The 19,960-nt window shown below is 66.1% G+C and overlaps 2 protein-coding genes across 10 annotated transcripts in view; one reads left to right on the forward strand and one right to left on the reverse strand.

The window, feature by feature from the left end:
• Positions 1 to 90: 90 nt before the first annotated feature.
• PRR33 (proline rich 33) lies at positions 91 to 8,526 on the forward strand. 3 transcript variants are annotated; one of them, XM_045486340.1, is made up of 2 exons: positions 91 to 1,327; positions 6,189 to 8,526. In XM_045486340.1, exon 2 carries the CDS (start codon positions 6,198 to 6,200, stop codon positions 7,515 to 7,517), a length of 1,320 nt encoding a protein of 439 aa, XP_045342296.1. In that variant the 5' UTR covers positions 91 to 1,327; positions 6,189 to 6,197; the 3' UTR covers positions 7,518 to 8,526. The 3 variants fall into 3 exon arrangements, with proteins under 3 accessions (XP_045342296.1, XP_045342295.1, XP_045342293.1); XM_045486339.1 differs by lacking the exon at positions 91 to 1,327 and adding an exon at positions 1,362 to 1,817; XM_045486337.1 differs by lacking the exon at positions 91 to 1,327 and adding an exon at positions 3,161 to 3,403.
• The window catches only part of LSP1 (lymphocyte specific protein 1), a 39,401-nt gene continuing 24,052 nt past the window's right edge, over positions 4,612 to 19,960 (reverse strand). For 3 of the 7 annotated variants that reach the window (XM_045486334.1, XM_045486335.1, XM_045486330.1), the window contains exons 2-12: positions 15,844 to 15,978; positions 15,623 to 15,626; positions 13,295 to 13,458; positions 11,360 to 11,555; positions 10,917 to 11,009; positions 10,604 to 10,647; positions 10,353 to 10,434; positions 9,438 to 9,572; positions 9,024 to 9,101; positions 8,768 to 8,873; positions 4,612 to 5,057 (exon numbers count right to left, since the gene is read on the reverse strand). In XM_045486334.1, coding sequence (XP_045342290.1) covers positions 8,781 to 8,873; positions 9,024 to 9,101; positions 9,438 to 9,572; positions 10,353 to 10,434; positions 10,604 to 10,647; positions 10,917 to 11,009; positions 11,360 to 11,555; positions 13,295 to 13,458; positions 15,623 to 15,626; positions 15,844 to 15,978 — 1,024 coding nt within the window. In that variant the 3' untranslated portion in view covers positions 4,612 to 5,057; positions 8,768 to 8,780. The remainder of the gene's footprint in view (positions 5,058 to 8,767; positions 8,874 to 9,023; positions 9,102 to 9,437; positions 9,573 to 10,352; positions 10,435 to 10,603; positions 10,648 to 10,916; positions 11,010 to 11,359; positions 11,556 to 13,294; positions 13,459 to 15,622; positions 15,627 to 15,843; positions 15,979 to 19,960) is intronic. The other 4 variants (XM_045486332.1, XM_045486331.1, XM_045486336.1 and 1 more) reach the window with 4 other exon arrangements.

Below are 19,960 nucleotides of genomic sequence, written 5' to 3' on the forward strand. Positions count from 1 at the left end.
GTGGGGGACGTGTCTGGAGACGGAGGCAAGGTCCACCCTCCTCCCCGGGAAGTGTCAGCTTCTATTTTTACTCCCCCGACAGCGGGCACATTCTTGATGGGCTGAGGAGGGGTGACGGGAGGGACGGGGTGGCCCCAGGGATGCAGCCAAGGCTCTCTCTGGGCCAGGCTGCTGTGGGGTCCCAGACGGGGGCCCCGACTCCCCCAGTCCAGCTGCCCCCCGCCCCCCACGGTGTCTGGGGCGTGGGCACTTTGCCCCAGGCCCACCTGCGCCCTCCATCAGAGCACGCGGCCCGGCGTCCCAGAGACCGCCGTGGAGAGCAGGGCTCTGGGCGTCCTCAGCCAGGCCTCTGTCCCGTCTGCGCCCCACTTAGTGACCAGGCCTGGCTCTCACGTGGGTGCTGTTGGGGCACAGGACAGACGGGTGAGAGAAGAAACATCCCAAACAGGATCTCGACTGCTGACGGTCCTGCTGGGTCTCCCCCAGCGACTGGGGCCGTACCCCTTCCTTCAGCCTGGGAGCCGCCGTCTGGGGGTCCAGACCCTGAGGTCCTCTCTCCCCGAGGCCAGACGCAGTGTGCTGCTCAGGGCGGGCCCCGCCACGTGCCCGTGGAGCCTGGCCGTTCTGTCCACAGAACTCCAGATGGCACCATCCGCCCGGCAGACACCTTTCCCGGGCCTCTGACGGTCCCCTCACCAGCTGGCAAGGCCACGAGCTCCGACGGGCCTGACCCTTGGATTAGGGAAACCGAAACACGAAGAGGGGTCAGAGCAGGCCGGCACCTCCTTCCAGACCCGAGGGCTCCAGGCAAGGGAGGAGCACCGATGGTGGGGTCTGCTCGGTGTGCAGGACCGGGGTGAGCCCTGGGGAGACCCAGAGGAGGCTTCCGGTCAAGGACGTCGGGGGGCTCGCACGCCCCAGCCCCAGCTCCACCCAGCTCTCTGCCTGCTCTGGGGCCTCAGAAGCTTCCGGAAGGCTTCTGCTGGCACCTCATTCAATCCCTGCAAGTCGGAGATAAGGCCACAGGGACCCACGACAGGAGAGGCATGCCCACTGTCACACAGCAGGGGGAGGCAGGGACGCTCTCCCTCCTGCCTCGCGGAGGCTGGAGTTACTGGGGACACCCCTGCCCCCCGTTCCCGTCTGAATTTGTTCCTCCCGTCTGATGCTGTCTCCCAAGCTGCCCAGATCCTCGGATGGGCCAGGGTTTCGGGGAGCCACATACAGCTGACCCTTGGCCAGCTCTGCCCAGCGGGGCCGCCTGAAGACTCACTTCTAGGGAGGGCCTCACGAGGCTCCCGGGGGCCGCCGTGGCCTCTTTCCTGTGGTAAGGTTTCCCTTCTCAGGCTGGCTCCTCTGGGTCCTCCCCACCCCCTGCCCCCCCAGACATGGGCACACTCGTGGGGACAGCACGTTCGGGACCATTCGGCCTTGTCTGTAGGCTGTGCTGGGGCTTGGTCGAGGAAACCCCGTGCACACCCAGCCCCGCTCAGACCACCTTGCTCCCGGGAGCCGCCCGCTGCCCCTTGCCACTCTTAGGAGCGGCACCTGCCGACGGGCACGCCCAGGCCCTGCAGTGGCCCTCCTCGGCCAGCAGAGGAGGGTGGCCGCCCGCTCAGTGGCCTCGGCGCCTGGCAGGTGCTCTCCCGTGAACGGGCCGAGCCAGAGAACGGGCGCTGAGGTCAGAGGAGGAACAGCACAGGTTTTATTTTGGGTATCCGTGACCTCCCCCTCAGGGCACCAGGCCCGTGGTGCGGCCGGACAGCATTGAGCAGGCTCTGCTGGACAGGCCGCAGGCCTCCGAGAACCTTCGACAGGTAATCCACACCCCGGTCCACCTGGCCTGGCCGGGCAGGGGTGGGAGGAGAGGGGCAGGGCAGGGGCCTCCCCGGAGGGCTGGAGGGGGTCTGGGGTCCCGGGGTGGGGGCAAGGGAGAAGGGTGGCCCAGCCCTGGTCGGGGTGCAGGATGGATCTCAACCCCAGAGAGGGTTTGAGAACTGACCACGCAGGCCCTGGGCCCAGGGATGGTGGGGGGCAACTTCCAAAGCCGGAGGTGCTGAGCGAGGCCACAGAGCAGGGAGGAAGCCGGGACAGGGAGAGGCGGCCCCAGAGCAGTTTGGCTCCAGCTACCTTCAGGGGGGACCCTAGGGTGGCGGGGGAGAGCGGGGCCCCTCAGTCTGGTCCGGGCCCCGGTTTGCACGGGTGGGGTGGCGGGGCCCGAGGGACCTTGAACAGGTCCTGGGCACCCACACTGGTGCCAGCCCCACAGGCTTGGGCTCTGCCAGGCCCCAGATAGAAGCGGCTGACGCAGCACTTCAGAGACGGTCCTGCCACAGCCCCGTGCATCTGCGGCCCCACTAGCCTGGGTGCCTCTTTACCAGATCACTGGTCTGTTCTGCCTTCCGCATGCGGGGCTGGAGTTCTGCGCTGGGGTGGGGCTCTCGGGCAGGCGGGACCGATGGCAGAGGGGCAGTGCCTGGGTATCCCAGTCCAGGTTCCCCTTGGGCAGGAGCCCTTCTGAACCTCTGGACCCTTATGGCGCGCAGGCCCCGACCCGCAGTCTCTGAGAGGCAGGGTCTTACATCCCGGCGGTAGCGGGCTTGGAGATACTCAGAGGAGACAAGCCCTGGGTCCCCGTCCCCGAGGCTGGGCTGGGGTGCGAGGCTCCTGAGAGGGCCGGGGTGGGTCTGGGCAGCGTGGCCGTCTGGCTTCCTGGCACCGTCCACCCCACCCGCCGCCTCTCATCCCGTGGCGTCATCCGCTCTGACCCCGGCTCACTGTACCGCCATGGGCTTTGTGGCCGCCTCTGCCGCTCCCCTTGGCTGATGTGCCATCCCGCTGGGTGGGGAGGGAGAATGTGGCGTGCCCGCTGGGAGATGCGCCCCGGCTGGCAGAGCACGGCCCTGGACGCAGTCTCCAAGGTGGGCCGTGGTAAGACAAGATGGCTGTGGCTTGGTGGAGCGTTAATGCTCCTGACTGGTCTGTATTTACTCCATCCTCCAGGAGGCAGGCCGATTTTAATCACAGAGACTTCTGAAAATGGAGGTTCCCAGCAGAGCCAGACCTAGAACGCCAAAGGTCCGGTGGTCCTGCTCTTCCATGGGTTCCCCAGACAACAAGGGCAGCAGAACCCCATGTCAGATCTGGGTGCGGGCCCAGGGCTGGGGAGCACGCCCTCCGCCCTGTCTCCGCCTTCACACACTGGTCCGTTCACCCACCCACCTGTTTGTTCCCATCCGTTCTCACGTTCGCTACCTTCTTTCCTCCCTTCCACTGTCCATCCAGCCATCATCCACCTGCCCACCAACACACCCAGCCAGCCAGCCAGCCACCTACTACCCATGCAGCACGCATTGATCTGACTGCCTCTCCATCGCTTCTGCCATCTACTGCCCATACAATGGTTTTTCTGTCCAACTACCTTCTGTACACCCACCCATGTACCCCTGTCTATTCTCTATCAATCCATCTTTCCATTAGCCAAGATTCATCCACCCAGCTTGCTATTTATACATCAGTCCACCCACCTATCCATCCCTCCGCTCCTTCACCCATCATCCGTCATCCATATCTGTCCATCCACCCTTCCATCTATCATCCCTCCACTGGCCCATTCGTCCATCCATCCATCCATCCACCCGTCTGTCCATCCATTCGTCCATCCATCCACTCATCCATCTATCCATCCATCCATCCATCCACTCATCCATCCATCCATCCATCCCTCCAGCCATCCATTCGTCCATCCATCCACTCGTCCATCCATCCATCCATCCATCCACTCATCCATCCATCCATCCCTCCAGCCATCCATTTGTCCATCCATCCATTCGTCCATCCATCCATTCGTCCATCCATCCACTCATCCATCCATCCATCAATCCACTCATCCATTCGTCCATCCCTCCACCCATCCATCTGTCCATCCATCCACTCATCCATCCATCCACTCATCCATCCATCCATCCATCCACTCATCCATCCATCCATCCATCCCTCCACCCATCCATCCATCCATCAATCCACTCATCCATTCGTCCATCCCTCCACCCATCCATCTGTCCATCCATCCACTCATCCATCCATCCATCCATCCATCCATCCACTCATCCATCCATCCATCCATCCCTCCACCCATCCATCCGTCCATCCATCCACTCATCCATCCATCCATCCACTCATCCATCCATCCATCCATCCATCCACCATCCACATCTGTCCACCCACCAAATCTTCACTGAGCACCTCCCAGGTGCTGGAATGGGGGATGACCCCAAGGTGGGTCTTGTTTTCAGGGAGTTCACAGTGTAGGGGTACAGATCAGAAAGGCACACTGTTTCGGGTGCAGTAAAATTTAATCTGGCCAGTCAAGGAGGGAAGCATCATAGATGTTCTGGAAGAGGAAGACTGAACCCCCCCCCCCATCATATGCGCCCCAACTTAAGCCACCACACACCTCAGATCTCAGAGTCTAATACTGCAGAAGGCCATGGGACAGGACAGAGTGTCTGATCCTGGATCCTACCACTGTCCAGGGGCTGGGGAGGACTTCCCACCGGGCTGGCCCTCTTCTTTGTCGCTCCCCCCCAGTTATGGACACAGAGCCAGCACTTGGAACACACAAGGAGCTTTATTGCACACGGAGGACAAGGCTGCAAGCCGGGAGCAGGGAGGGGGCAGGGCCTGAGAATGCGGTGCAGGCGCTGGTGTCTCTCGACCTGGAGGTCCCCCAGCACGTGTCCTCTCTCTGCCCAGGCTGGGCCTTCCTCGGGGACTTTTGGTCTCTGGGGGGGCGGTCCCTTTGGTCAATCACCAGTGAGAGTCCCTTTCCTGCCCCTGCTGTGCGAGGTAGAGTGGGGGTCAGAGAGCGGGAGGGGAGAGCGGTCGGGGGGTCGAGGAGTAGAGAGACGGCGATGGTGGTGGGTGTTGGCCGGGCGCGGGCAGGCCAGGCAGGCAACGGCAGCGGCTCCCGTGGCAGGGCCGGGGTGGGCGTCTGGCTGGACTCGCCCCTGCGAGGGCGGAGGGTGCTGCCCGAGCTGTCTGCAGTCTCAGGAAAGCTGAAACACCGGCATGGGTAGGGGTGTCAGGCTTCGGTCCGGGGAGGGGGCTACCCCCTGCCCTCCGCGTCTCCAGCCCGTCTCTGGTGGCCACGCTGGCCCTCCCTACGGCATCCCCTCCCCCGGGAGCAGCCGCCCTGCTCCAGCCACCGGAACCCCACGTCCGCTTCCACCTTGGAAGCTGGCTTCCTGACACCGGGGCCCCCCCCGGGGCCGCGGGCCTACTTGGGATTCAAGGTGAAGGGAGCTGTGCCCGTCGCCTGCTCTCCCGCTAGCCTGGCTGCCCCCGAGCTCCCGCGGTCCCTGGGGTCCTGGGCCCCCTGAAGCAGGCACAGCCGAGCGGGAACCCCGGGCAGACCCCTGAGGCCCCTCCCCAGGCAGACCCGCTCCCGCCTGACAGAGCCGGCCCCCACAGGCCGGCAGCTCCGGGCCTCCTTCCTCCCACAAACCGGCCGGCCTCCGGCTTGGCCCAGACGCCATTTGTCAACGTCCTTGCGAGCACGTGGCGCCCAGAAACCAGGGCGGGCGGCTTGGCCAGGACCACCCCAGCCAGGATGTCTGCGGGAATATCCCATTTAGCGTAGCTCAGCGAAAATTGCTCCCACCTCCCGGCCAATCGACCTCTGATGATGCAGCCTCAGCTTTCCTGAGCCTCTGGCCGCCACCCTCACCGCTGGCTCACAGTGGACGAGCCTGTGGTCAGACTGGCGACGGCGTGGCGCCCCTCACGCGTCTGCGGGCGGGCGCTCTTCCTGCCCTGGCGGGCGGCCGGCCCAGCACGTGCCTCCCCCTTGGAGCCCGTCCACGGGTCTCACGGTCTAGGCTGTGCCCCCGGGCGGCGCCCTCGGCCGTCACCCACCGAGTCACTCGGGCCTCCGTGGGCTCCTCTCTGAAGCGGCTGGAGGCAGAGCCGCCCCACAGAGCTGCGGACGCGGACAGACTCGCTAGGGACGCACCTGGCAGGTGCCGGGCGCTCGGGAAGCAGAGATTCTGATGGTCAGGGTTGGGCCGTGACCCCTCTGGGCCTCAGGAGCTCCTACCTCACCACGGGCTGGTGGTGGGGGGGGGGGGAGGGCGGGGCACCGGCAGAGAGGACGGCTGGCCTGTGACGGCTGTCCCTCTCCACCCCAGGGTGCAACGATGCTCATCGTGGCCGGCCTGTGCCCCCCGGGGCCCTCGGGACCCCCGCCGCCCCTGCTGCCCAAGCCAGGCAAGGACAACCTTCGTCTGCAGAAACTTCTGAGGAAGGCTGCCCGGAAGAAGATGACCGGGGGCGGGGCCCCCGTGCCACTGGGGGCTTTCCGCGCTTCCCTGTCCCCCGTGAGTGAGGCCAGCCACGACCAGGAGCCAACGGCCCCACGCCCCGCGGAGGGCCTGCGCTCCGTGCCCGCCCTGCCCCGCTCCCCCCACCCCTCCGTCACCCAGCACGTGGCATCGCCTCCGCAGAAGTCCACAGCCCCCTTCAGCTTCACTCAGCACAGGAGCCTGGCTGCCCACTTCAAGGCCACGGGGCTCCGGCTCGCGACACCGGCCCTGCACCCCACCCGGTCCCCCGGCGGCTTCACGCAGGTCTCGGCCCCCACAGCAGGGGCCACCCACGTCGGCCAGGTACACATCCGGCTAGTGCCGTCCCCACAGGCCAGGACCCCGGAGCCCTGCCAGACGGCCCCAGATGGGGGGCCTGGTGGGCAGGACAAGGACACGGTCCCGTACCCTCCTGGGGCCCAGCCCCCGGCCCCCGCGGCCCACATCCACCCTCTGCCCACCGAGGCCCAGACTGCCGGTCCTTGCCCTGAGGCCCCCCCTCCTCAGTGCCCTGGCCCTGAGGCCTTGGTGCCCAGAGAGGGTGGCACTCGGCTTGTGGTGCCCACAGTCCCCACCTACCGCTCACCGGGACCCTCGCCTCACAGGCCGGCCTCAGCTGAGCCCGTGGAGAAGCCCCCTGTGGCTGGCCCTGCCGCTGAGGCCGAGGCGGTCTCCAGTCCCCGGGGGGCCTCGTCCCCGGCCCCGCCCTCAGGCCCGCACCCATACCCTGTCCCCAAAGTCGCACCGAGGCCCCGGCTCAGCGGCTGGACGCGCCTCAAGAAGCAGCTGATGGAGGAGGCGGAAACATCCCCGTGCCCGGGGCCAGCGCAGAGCCCAGAGGGCGGGGGGCAAGAGGTGACAGCCCCCGCCCTCCCAGCGTCCCGGCCCCCAGCCTCCCGGGCCTCCAGGATGTGGGACGCGGTGCTGTATCGCATGTCAGTGGCCAAGTCCCAAGGCAGCCCGGCTGGGCCCAGGGATGGGGCTTGTACCCTGGCCGGCCTGGGCCGCCTGCCCTTCCTGTGCAGGCCGCGATTCAACGCCCGGAAGCTGCAGGAGGCAGCCGCCCGGCCGCCTCCTACAGTCCACTCCGTCGTGGACCTAAACCCCAAGCCCAAGAACTTCAACCGGACGGCAGCTGGCTGGAGGCTCCAGTGACCGGTCAGGGCGGCACCGGGGCCCAGGACCGTGGTGTGGACAGAAGAGGGACAGGGGGTCCAGCTGGGGAGCCACGGCCACTGCAGAGGGAGCCAGGGCCGGACGGACACCGGGCAGCCGGGAGGTGCGGGACGGACAGGCTGCAGCAGGAAGGACCGTGGCGGGGTGCGGCGGGGGCAGGTGGGGTCGGGGAGGAGGCCGGTCTCCGTGGCGTGGACCGGGGCAGAGAAGGGGTCTGCACTGGGTTAGAATATATATGGGGGCTGACGGGGTAAAACCACGCGCAAGAAGGAAGGAACACAGCTCAGTGATGAGGCAGCGGGTAGATGAGTCGGCCCCGCACAGCAGGGCCCGTGGCTCGGGACTCGGGGCAAGGAGGTGCAGGGGGGTGCCTGGGCTCCCGAGGGGCTGTGGGCCGGCAGGGCAGGGAGGATGCTGGGGCGGGGTTCTGTGGTCCCCCCCGCCCCTCCGGGAAAGATGGGGGACAGATTTACGTTTGCTGTGCAGAGCGGGGCTGGCCAGGGCGACTCAGTTGTGCGTGGGCCCCAGAGACTGCATCAGTGGTTTGACTGTCGTTCCTGACACATGTGTGGGGGGTGGGGGGAGGCCAGACCCCAGGCTCAGCTCCTTTGGTTGCCCGCCTCTGATTCCCTCGCCTGGGGGGCAAGGTGTGAGGGGGGCTCGCTGGCGGGAGATGGGGGCGGGGCCCAGCTTCGATGGCTGGGCAAGGACGGGTGTCCTTGGTCCCGGGGCAGGGGAGGCAGCAGAGGGGACCCCAGGCCTCATGCGGCTTCGGGGCCCCCGCGTCTGCAGTCCCCACCGCCTCGAGACAGGGGCCGGGGCTCTGATGGGGTCAGCAGTAATGGCAGAGGGACACGGAAGTGCCTGGGTACAGGACTCAGGAGGGGAAGAGGCAGCCAGTAGGCGGCCAGCTGCATCACGCAGGGCATAATGGGTGCTGTAAACGGATCCTGGGACCCAGGCCACTAATAAAGTGTGTCTAACCACGGCAGCGGACCGCGTTTCTTCACCAGGTGATGGGCAGGGTGGTGGACCCCGGAGGGGCCCCCAGCTGGTATAGGAGAGCGAGCCGAGGGCGGGTTCCGACCATCTCCGAGGCCGGGCGTTCAGTCCCCACAGGCCGCCCTCGCAGCTGTGACAAAGCAGGCCTTGTCCGTGGCTCCACGTTCCCAGAAGGACACATTCCACACACACGACACCTCACGCTCGGGCTGCTGCCCTGGACTCACCAAGAAGGGCAGCTTAGGGCGCCGAGCCCTCGTCCACAAGCACCTTCTCATACTTCCCGTGTCCGGTGGCCACAAATTTGTACCTCTTTCCAGACGGAGTGCTCTGCTGGGAGAGGTGACCAAGAGCAAAGCTGAGAGCGGCAGGGCGGAGATGGTGCTGCCTCTGGGAAGCCCTCCCAGATACACTGAGGATAGCCCCTCTTTGCTTTCAACTGCTAGACCTGCCCTCCCTACACCAGCCACATTCAGACCCTACCTTAATTGTCGATGACGTCTTGGAGCCTCCTTTTTGCTCCCAGAGGCTTCTCTTGCTCATGTCTCCAGCTACGATATCCTGTGTTCAGAGGAAGGACGTGTCACAGGTGCAGACCCTCGACCAGGGAACTCAAAGCCATGGTCCTTTCTCTCCTGCCCAGCCTTGCCCGGCTGGGTCCCGGGCCCGCCCACCCACTTCCTTGTACGAGAGGCCGGGGGAGGAAGTAAGAAAGGGAAAGTGGCACCACCTACATGTGCTGGGCCACCTGTTCCCCCACGTGGCCTTCCACTCTGGGGGCCAGCCTGGTGAGCACCCCCCAAACATCCCAGTGCTCTGTCTACCCACACTGCAGCCTAGACAGCCTCATACTTGCCTTACCAAGGGGACCCCACCTCACCCTGGGATGGGTGTTACCTTGCAAGAGGGGGTCTTGGCAGTGGACTGAGCCTGCACTTCTCCTGTCTCCCACCGGCTCTTGGTGCTCGCCACAGCCATGCTGGGCAGCTCGATGGAGGGCTGGCGGGTTAGCTTGGGGGTCCGGCCAGCAGTCTGCAGAGGGGGAAAAACCCAGGACCACTTTAGTGGACAGCCACATGGGACATGTCAGAGAAGCCAGGGTGAGGGTCTCCAATACACGACTTCTTCTACATCTTTGTATTTCCAGAGGAGTGCTTTCCCAGTAAGGGGCTAGGGCAGGGCACTCTGGAAAAAAAAAATGCATGTGCCTCCATTTGGTGTACTTGTAAAACACCTTCTTGATCTGAGGAGCACAGGTGATATGGTGGGGTAAGAGACAGATGTGGTGCTATCATGCTGCTCAGAACATAGGGCTGGAGGAGCATGGATTGAATGGGGTGGGGGGGGTTGTTGGAGAGAAGGGCATTGGTAGGATAGAGAGGTGTAGGTCTGGACGAGTGGTGGTTGGATGGAGGGGTGTTCGCCGAATGGAGGAGTGTTGTTTGTATGGAAAGACATTGGTTGGATGAAGGAGCATCGGTTAGATAGAAAGGTATTGGTTGGATGGAGGGGAGTTGGTTTGATGGAGTGGTCTTTGTTGCATGGAGAGACATTGTTTGGATGGAGTGGTCTTGGTTGGATGGAGGGGTCTTGGTTGGATGGAAGGGTATTGGTTGGATAGAGTGGTCTTGGTTGGATGGAGGGGTCTTGGTTGGATGGAGGGGTCTTGGTTGGATGGAGGGGTATTGGTTGGATGGAGTGATCTTGGTTGCATAGAAGGGTATTGGTTGGATGGAGGGGTGTGGTTGGGATGAGACAATGGGTGTGTGAATAGAGGAGGGACCCAGCAGAAGAAGGGAGGCCTAAGCATACCTCAATGGCCTGTGTGTACTGCTCCAGTCGCTCATCAATCTTGGAGATGGGCAAGGCTGGTTGGGACTTCTTCACACTGTTACTGGAGGGTAGGAGAAGGGTCACGCCCCATGCTCCCTCACTGGGCTTCCACACCCACCCCGACCCCTACCAGAGCTCCCTCGGGGCTCTGCCTCTCTAGCCCCCAGGCCCCTCTCTTCGACACCGTCTGGGGGAACCCCAGGTCCTAGTCTGGAAAGCAGCAGGTTCACCTCTTCCTGATGGAGCGGTTCAGGGACTCGGTTCTGTCGATGAGCTGCGGAAGGCAAGCAGAGATGTGAGTCTCCAACCAGAGCCCCCCCACCCCCCCATTGCCCCAGTGGCTCCCATCCACCACTCGAGCCATCTGCTGGGTTCATTTCTCAGGGATGTGCTGAGTGCCAGGCTGGGGGGATGGCAGAGAAAAAGCAGGGTGTACTCGTGTTCCTGGCATTGCCGTGTGGCTTCCTCTCTGGGGCTGTCGTGGGGTTGGTGCTGTGATTCTGGGAAAGAGGAAAAGGCAGCAGGCTCTGGGGCTCGACCTACTTTGGTGCTGGGGCTCAGGGGAGGTGAGCCCTGTTCGGTAGCAGCCTCCAAGACCAGGGGGCTGGGTGTCCTGGGCTGCTGGCGTTTCTGGTGCTAGGAATAGAACATCAGAGTTTCTATGATGAGCATCCCTTGCACCCCTCCTGCCCCATTCGGGACTTGTTGGAGCAAACATCTTCCCCTCCCTGGGCCTCAGGTCCTTTCCAGCCCTGACATGCTCTGTTTCTCGAATTCTCTGCAGTGGGGTCTGGTGAGTCCAGAGGAGAGTCGCTTGATCCCAGGGTCACGAAGACCCTCCTCCCTCTGGGAATGCGGGTGCCACAGAGTCTGGGGTGTGGGGGGGGCGTCTCCCTCTAGGGCAGCCTGCTGAGCAGACGGTCAGCAGACACAGACCCAGCCCAAGGGGCGGGGTGCACCCGGACCCCAAAGGGAGACACCATCACCTGCTCGTCTGCCTCTTCGGCTTCTGCCGGCCCCAGGCTGCCCTGGACGGTCCCCTCTGGGCTCTTGGGCTCTGTCTCCTCTGTTCCCGGCCCGTCCTGGAGCTCTGAGCTGGGGCTCAGATGCAACTCCTCCAGGCTGACTCTGGCTGGACTCTGCTCATCACCACCCTGGCTCCCGCAGGCATGCTGATGGGGCCTGGGGGCAGGGGAGGGATGCAATCCCGGTGAAGTTCGTTCAGTTGCTGGGTTTGAGTCCCTCTGGGTTTCCAAACCTCAGCTTCTCCGTCCGAAAGGTAGGGGCGGTCTGACCAGTTGAGTGCCAAGGAATCCTGAGACCCCAGCCTCATCGGGGAAAGTGGGCCCAAGGACCTTGGAGGCAGCCCTCCAGCCCTGGGGCGCCTTTGTGGACAGGGCCCGCTGCCTCAGCCCCCTCTCGCCTCACACTCGGAGGCCGGACCCGGTCTCCAGACTCTCTGGATGGGCCCCAGCCCCTGGGCCATGCTCGTCTGTGTCCACCCTGCTGGCCTAGCCACCCCCCCCCACCCTCCCCCCGCCGCCTGCTCCTGCCCTGCTCCATGAGGGAGGCAGGTGGGCCTGAGGAAGAAGGGTTTCGCATAGGAGTGGGGCAGGATCTGTGGGTGGTTTGGGGAGAGATCAGCTAAGGGACAAGGCAAGGGCCGAGGTCACAGCTAGGACGGCACCCTTGAGAAGAGGGGTTGCCTGCACTGGCCATGCCTTCCGGCAGCCAGCGGGGCTCTGCATTTGAGCAGGACTGAACCAGCAAGAAATTCTCGCATTTTCCATGATTTCACGTCCCTTGGTGTTGGTGCCAGCCCAGACCCAGGCCCACCGCCCAAGGTGGGTCAGTGCGAGCCGGCCGGGCACACAGAGGGCCCATTCAGCTCCAGCGGGTCCCGGGGCCAGGCAGGTGTGGGGCGGGGAGGAGGCTTGCTTGTGAGCAGAGCAGGAGGGTTCAACAGAAGAGCCAAAGTGCCCCCTGCTGTTGGGAACAGCTGTGGCCTGGGGCCGGCGGCAAAGAGGAGGCAGCCGGCAGGGCTGCGGCCACCCGACACCAGGGGACAGGCCATCCTTGCAGACCCCAGACCCACCTCGGAAGGTGCACTGAGTCTCAAAGGCAGATGGGGAAAATGAGGCTTGCAGGGGCACCGGTGACCAGGGGGTGGCCAGGACCAGGGCCCCAGCCAGGCAGCTGGCTCCTGGGGTGCAGGAGCCTGCTGGTAGGGTGGTTGGAAGACTGGAGACGGAGACGGTCCTAGCTACAGATGGAGACTAGAGGGGCCTCAAAGGGCCGGGAGGCGGTGGCCCCCAAGCCCGAAGCTCCTGGGTAGAGCTTGGACCCTGCCCACGGTGGGGGGCCCTTGAGCACGCCTGCAGGGTGCCTCAGACCCCAGAACTGGGGTGGGGGTGAAGCTCCCGGAGCAGCCCCCCATCCCTGGGCCCCCACCCCCTCCTGCCCTGTTCAGCCCAGCAAACACGTCTGCACATCTGGAAAGCTTGTCCCTCCAGGCCAACTCACAGGCCCACACATCTGGAAATACCTGCTCCCCTCCGTGGGAATGGAGATCGGCCAGCCCCGAGGGAGGAAGGGGCGGGCGGGCGGCAGGGGCGCAGAGCCTCCATTACGTAAGTGGGCTGCAGATGTGTGCTGATGTGGCAACACCCTGGCCGGGCCGCAGCTGGTCTGGATGGGGCCCAGGGGCCCTGGGGAGCCCAGGAATGAGATTTCCTCCCCACCCCTCCCCGCAGCCCCTCGGCCCGCCGCCCCGCCGCCGTCTAGCTCTCTTCCTCCCTTCCCCCTGCTCCCAGCCCGGGGGGCATTTTGCGGGGCCGGTGGCCTTTGCTCAGGCACAGGCTGGGGGCTTGGAGAGCGCCCCTGCCTGGTGACCCCGCCTCCGGCCTCTGACCCCCACTTGCCTGTTCTCCTCCTGCTGCCCCTCCGGACTCTCGCTCCGAGGGGGCTCCCCGCTGTTGGAGGCCCCCCCGGCCTCCCAGGGCTGCCGCTGTGGCTCTGGCTTCTGGGACCAGTCGCTGAAACCCTCGTCCTCATCCAGTTCGGGGGCCTCCGAGGGCTTCAGGCTAAAAGAGCAGCGCCGGGTGCTCAGAGCCGGACGGGGCCACGAGGGGCAGGGGCACGCTATGCACACTGGCCACATCTCCTTCCTTCCTCAGACCCTGGGCTCCAGGGGTGGGAGACCCTGTCTGCCAGGGGCAGCACCCATGGCTGGGCCGAGCCTCCCCACTGTTAGAGAATCCCTGAGGGTGGGACTGCGTCTCCTCGTAGCCTGGAGCTGCCTGAGGCCGAGGTTGTGTCTGACCCTATGAAGCTAGGGCTCCCCAAGAACGGGGCTGTATCTCCCTCATGAGACTAAGGTTCCCACAGAGCTAGGCCCTGCTTCTTCCATCAGTGTAGGGCCTGCTAAGACCTGGGCTGTGCCTCCCCCATCAGTCTAGGGTCCCCTGAGAGCTGGGCTGTGCCTCTCTCACTAGTCTAGGGCCTCCTGAGAGCCGAGCTACGCTTCCTCCATCAGTCTAGCCTCCCCTGAAAGCAGGGCGATGCCTTCCCCATCAGTCTAGGGTCCCTTGAGAGCTGGACTGTGCCTCCCCCATCAGTCTAGAGCCTCCTGATTTCTGACTATGCCTCCTCCATCGGTCTAGGGCTCCTTAAGGGCTGGGCTGGGCCTCCCCATCAGTCTCAGACTCCCCCAAGAGCTGGGCTATGCCTCCTTCATCAGTCTAGGGTCCCTTGAGAGCTGGGTTGTGCCTCCCCCATCAGTCTAGGGTTCCCCAGGAGCTGGGCTATGCCTCCTTCATCAGTCTAGGGTCCCTTGAGAGCTGAGTTATGCTTCTTCCATCAGTCTAGGCTCCCCTGAAAGCAGGCTATGCCTCCCCCATCAGTCTATCCCTTGAGAGCTGGGTTATGCCTCCCCCATCAGTCTAGGGTTCCCCAGGAGCTGGGCTGTGCCTTTTCCATCAGTCTTGGTACCCTGAGAGCTGGGCTATGCCTCCTTCATCAGTCTAGGGCTCTCTAAGAGCTGGGCTGTGCCTCCTCCATCACTCTAGGACCTCTTGAGATCTGGGCTATGCCTCCCTCATCAGTCTAGAGCCTCCTGAGAATTAAGCTCTGCCCCTCCCATTAGTCTAGAGTCCCCTGAGAGCTGGGCTATGCCTCCCCCATCAGTTCAGAGCTCCCTAAGAACTGGGTTGTGCTTCCCCATCAGTCTAGGATATCTTGAGAGCTAGGTTAGGCCTCCCGTTATCAGTCTAGGGCCCCCTGAGGATTGGGCTATGCCTCCCCCATCAGTCTAGGGCCTCCTGAGAGCTGGGATGTGCTCCCCCATCAGTCTAGGGCCTCCTGAGAATTGGACTGTGCTTCCTCCCTTGGTCTAGAGTCCCCTGAGAGCTGGGCTATGCCTTCCCCATCAGTTCAGTGCTCCCAAAGAGTTGGGCTGTGCCCCCCCCCATCAGTCTAGGGCCTCTGAGAGCTGAACTATGCCTCCCCCCTCAGTCTAGGGCTCCTGAGAGCTGAACTATGCCTCCCCCCTCAGTCTAGGGTTCCTGAGAGCTGAACTATGCCTCCCCCCTCAGTCTAGGGCTCCTGAGAGCTGAACTATGCCTCCCCCCTCAGTCTAGGGCTCCTGAGAGCTGAACTATGCCTCCCTCATCAGTCCAAGGCTCCCCAAGAGCTGGGCTGTGCCTCCTCCACTCGTCTAGGGCCCCCTGACTGCTGGGCTGTGCCTCCCCTGTCACCCTGGGGTCCCCGTGTGTGGGTGACATGTCTCCCTCCAGGGCTCTGGTGACTGCTCCCTCCGCGGGCAGCAGGGTGAGCCCCTGTCCCCCGCCCCCCACCGTCAGGGCAGGCCTGGGATCTGGTGCCGGTGGGCTCCCCATGTGCCCCCAGCCCCTGCTATCTAAACTGAGGCCCTGGCCTGAGGGGCCGTGACCGCTGCAGCACCCCACCCCGCCCAGAGCTGCTGACTCGGAGAAAATGGAACAAAACAGGGGCGGGAGGAAGGGGGGCATTATTGTAAAAACAGCCCAGCCCGGCCGCGGAGGCCTCCTGGGCCCAGGGAGGAAACGAGCCGGCCTGCGGCCCGCCAAGTTGGACGTGGCCTCCATGAGTCACCGGCAGCAGGGAGCTTGGGCGGGGGGCTCCGGGGCCAGGGCCACGCAGCTGGGGTCAGTGTCGGTCCAAGCAGGGGCCAGGGCCGCGCAGGGCGGCCAGAGCCTGAGTCAGCGCTCTGGGAGGCTGGCTGGGAGGGGTGGCCGCACGTGAGTCCCTGCGGCCGGCCGGCGGGCTCCACCGGCGCCTCGGGCTTCAGGGACCCTCACCCTAAGCTGTCTCCGCACCCGCGCTGAGCCCCTCCTCACTCTCCTCCTCCGGGAGCCCTAGCCCAGGGCCCCACCACCAGCCTCCCCTCTGCCCGGGGGAGCGGGGCCAGGCGGACTGCTGGGGGGCGGCTTACAGGCTCTCCTGCTCCGGCGGCTCGGGGGACTGGCCGCCGTCCTCGTCCTGGGCCCGAAGCTCCCTGTCCCTCGCCCGGCGGCGACGCTCGCGGGCGGCCTCCTCCTCATCTTCGGCGCTCCGCTGAGTCGTGAGCCTGGGGGACACGGAGCGTCAGTCGGGCCTCAGCCTGCACCCCGCTGCTCCTGTCCTCCCGGTGGTGGAGGGGGCTCTGGTGTCCAGGCAGGACTGAGACCCTCTGTCCTCCGTCCCCCCGCCCCCGCCCAGCAGCCAGGCCTCCTGGACCTAATCAGAGCCGGGACACGGGCGGGCCTGGCTCTGTGGCCCCCGAGGCCCTGGGAAGTGGCTGCTGCAGGTACCAGACAGGTGCCACGTGTCCCCACTGGAATGCGGTGGCAGCAGCCTCGCCGATCAGGCACTGTCAGGCCAGGGGCAGACCCAGCCGGGCAGCCACCTCCCTGCCCGGGTACCCCGGCTGGGGCACTCCCTCCTGCCCCCCCAAGGGCCCCAAGAAGAGGCTGCCTGCACCCTGAACCTGACCTCTCTGGGCCCGTTCACAGAGGACGGACCCGAGGCCACCGCAGAGCCAGAGACCTTGCTCCCTCGGTGCACGCTGACCCCGTGGCTTCTCAGGGTCCCTCACTAAGGGCGACACAAGGTCAGCCTGGGACGAGGGGTTCACAGCCTGGTCCCCCTGGCCCTGGCCTAGCAGATCTCACACTGTCGGCATCCGGGGGGCACCCCGGGCCTGGGTCGCCGACACGGCTCTGCCTCCCCCACCACTCAGGCTCCACTGGACCCAGAGAGGGGAGTCCTGGTCTCTGCCTCTGCAGGGCTCACTGCCCTAGCCTGGGGTCTCGGTCCCTTCCCGCTGCTGCCCGCCGCCTGACCCCGCGGCCCGCTCCTTCTGGGACTCCGTCCCTTGGCCGGGACGGCCGGCTCCATGGTCTCAGCAGCCCTGCCAGCCATGATCTAATCTGTCCCAGGTCTTCCCAGAGCCTCCCAGACAAAAGCCAGGCCCTCCTCAGCCCCGGGCTCCAGGCCCGCTCCCCCCCTACCGCCCCCCAGGCCATGGCCACCTGGGACTCCAGACCTGCTCAGCCCGCAGCACCCCTGGTCTCCCACCCTCGATGCTCAGAAGTGCCTTCGGCTCCCACCCCCGGGGGCCTAGGGAGCCCTTCCTTCCCCACGCCTGCTCCCATCCTGCCCTGGGCCCTTAGCTCGGAGGCTGCAGGGCCACGTTATCTGGGGAAGTGTTGCCCCGGGGCCCAGGGTCGTGGTTCCCGCTCCCCAGACCCTTGCCCCGAGATCTGAGTGCAGAGCCCGCAAGTTGCCTGTCACCCCACACACAGACGTGAGCAGATCCTCTGGGGTCCACCTGTCGGGCGGTATGTCCAGGCCACAAGAGCCCCACGCGGGCCCGGCCCCCCTTGCACGCCCAGGTGCACACGAGGCAATAATGCGCGTGCACACACACACGTCCTCCGTGAGCCCGACACCCAGGCCAGCGTGGCACGCGCACCCACCCTCCGCCCACGGTTCCAAACACCCCCACAGCACGCCCACGGATTCACGAGCGGGAACAAGGCGGGGGCCAAGATGGCAGGTCCGGGGTCCCCGCTCCAGACCCCGTTTTCTGCTGTCCTTGCCATCGCCCCGACAGCGGCCCCGTGAGCCGGCCCCTCCGAGGGCCACCCTCTGCGACCCGCCATCTGCACGTGGCCCCGGGAGCCCTGACAGGCAGGGGCCGGGGGGCGGGGGCAGGGGGCAGGCAGACAAGGGGTACAGGGGAGGGGTCTCCTGGTGTCTCCCCAAAGCCCTGGGCCGGCAGCCCCAGCGGCCCAAGGACAAGGGGCCCTCCCCCTCGCCTCCCCCCCTCCCACCAGCCCCAGGATGTGAGTAATGCGGCCCCTCTGGCCCCTCCCGTGACCTCACCCCTCACTGTTCCACAGCTGGGCTCCGTTCTGGGAACTGAGAGGGGGCGGCTCTCCTGGGGTGGGGTGGGGGCCTCTGGCCTGGGAAAGGCGCCCCCCTTCCCCGGCCAGCAGCCCAGACCCCTTGGCAGGCTCCACGGAGCTGTCAGGACACCGGCGATGGCCGCCCCACCCGTGGCCCCTGGCTCAGCCCGCGTGCAGCTGTAAGGGATTTGGTGTTCCTTAGCGAACGCAATTAGGCTATTTCCTGTGTCTGCTCTGGCTCTTTGCAGCCCGGGGTTCAGCCCCGGGGGCTGCCGAGTGGGGCTCTGCTCCCCCAACATCGGGCTCCGCCGCGGGGCCTCGCCCCCACCCAGGTGCACCGGGGCGCGCACAGCCCGGCGGGCCCCGGGCCGCCTCCCAGCTCCCCGTTCTGAGTGGGGGTCCCCACGTTCGGGGGCTGCCCCGTTGGCCACGTCCACCGCCTACCGGCCCCGACTCGGGGCGCCGGCCCCCCACTCCTCCCTCTGCGGCCCCCCGGTCCCCCCCACCGGGGTCCCGTGATAGGCTCCTGAGCCGGCCCGGCCCTCGCAGCTGCCCCCACCTCCGTCCTCCCCTGTCTGCCTGCGTGGGTTTGGTCCCAGCTTGACTCTGCCCCCTGCAGGCCGCTTGTCCGGTGCCTAAAGGCCTAAAGGCCACCCGTCTCTGGTGCCTGAAGGTCGAGGGGAGAGCTCGGGCGCCGGGCTCGGGGGCGGGGGGGCCCGAAGGGAGGACAGCCAGGCAGGGCCAGGCCTGTCGTCGGAGAACTCTTTGTTCACGTCTGCGGGGGACCCTCTGGGCCACAGGTGTCCCGGACACGGCCAGAGGAAGCTGCCAGAGAGGCCGGGGGAGCAGCCCTGGTCAGCCCCACCGCGGACCGACCACCCCCGGGTCTCTGGTCCCCTCCGCGCCCTGCCTCCCCGGGGGGTTCTACGCTGTCGACCGGGGTGGACACTTGCAGAGCCACTGGTCCCTCCGGCGGCCGTAGAGCCCGTGAGTGAAGTGGCAGAGGGGGGGAGCCAGCCCGGGGAGAGGCCTCCTCCTCCTCTGCCTTGGCTTCCGGGGACAGCAGGACGGCAAGCGTCCCCGACTCCCAGAGAGCGGGCCCCCAAGGGCAGAGGTCGGGGGCCCCGTCAGGGAGCTCAGGGGAGGGCAGCCCCACGCCCCACAACGCCGAGGGTGCCCCTCACTGGTTATGCGAGGCGGGCGGGGGGCTGCCCCAGGCAGCACGGGGAGGGGTCTGTGGGCACGGCAGTGGGTGTGGCACCGCCAGGGCCCCGGAGGTCACCCGTCCTTGCAGAGAGGCGGCAGCGGGGGTGAGCGGGGAGCTCGAAGGCGGCCCCAAATGAGCAGGTGGGCGGGGGGTGGGGCGGCGGGAGGGGCACGCTGCTGCCCGGGGCCAGGGGTGGGCGCAGGGAGCTGTGGCTGGGGGGACCCGGCTCCCCCCCCCCCCGACACCCCACCCGACGGCCCTGGCACGGGTCCAGACCGCCCTCCCAGCCGTGCCCCCTCCGGCAGCACGTCTCCGGGCGCGTCTCCCGGCTTCCTCAAAGTCACTGCCCCAGGTAGACAACCCCCACCCCCACCCCCCGCAACGAGCCCAGTCCCGCTGCCCAGGGGAGCCCAGGAGGCGACCTTGAACTTGGGTCCGAAAGATGAACCGGAGTGTGTGGGCCAGGGAGAGGGTACAAGAGCCAAGCCAAGGCCAGCGGCCAGAGCGCTCGGGTGGCCCCGGAGGGGCGGCTGCGGGGAGGCGGACGGGAGGGTCTCTGAGCCCCCCGGGAGGCGGCCCCAGGAAGCCCTGTGCCAGCCTTCAGGTCCTTTCTGGAAGGAGGCCCAGGGGGCGTGGAGGAGGGGAGATGCAGTTAGACCGGCCGGGAGGGGACAGGAGCCTCCAGATCTCCAGAGTCCCTGGGGAGACAGAGGGACTACGGGCGAGGCGAGACCCCGCTGACCCAGGGAGAGTAACCAGGCTAACTGGGGACGCGGTGGCTCAGGGAGCCCAGGACAGCAGTGGGGTAGCAGGGTCTCACGTGACCAGGGAGCAGAGGCCTGGGGCACAGGGAGAGGCCTGGAGCACCGAGGCCTTAGGCCTCCTTCCTGCCCGCCTCCCTTCTCCTCCTCCTCTTCCTCCCTACCTCCCCTCCTCCCCTCCTCCTCCCTTCC

Source organism: Leopardus geoffroyi, chromosome D1 (genome assembly GCF_018350155.1).
Source record: "Leopardus geoffroyi isolate Oge1 chromosome D1, O.geoffroyi_Oge1_pat1.0, whole genome shotgun sequence".
NCBI lineage: Eukaryota > Metazoa > Chordata > Mammalia > Carnivora > Felidae > Leopardus > Leopardus geoffroyi.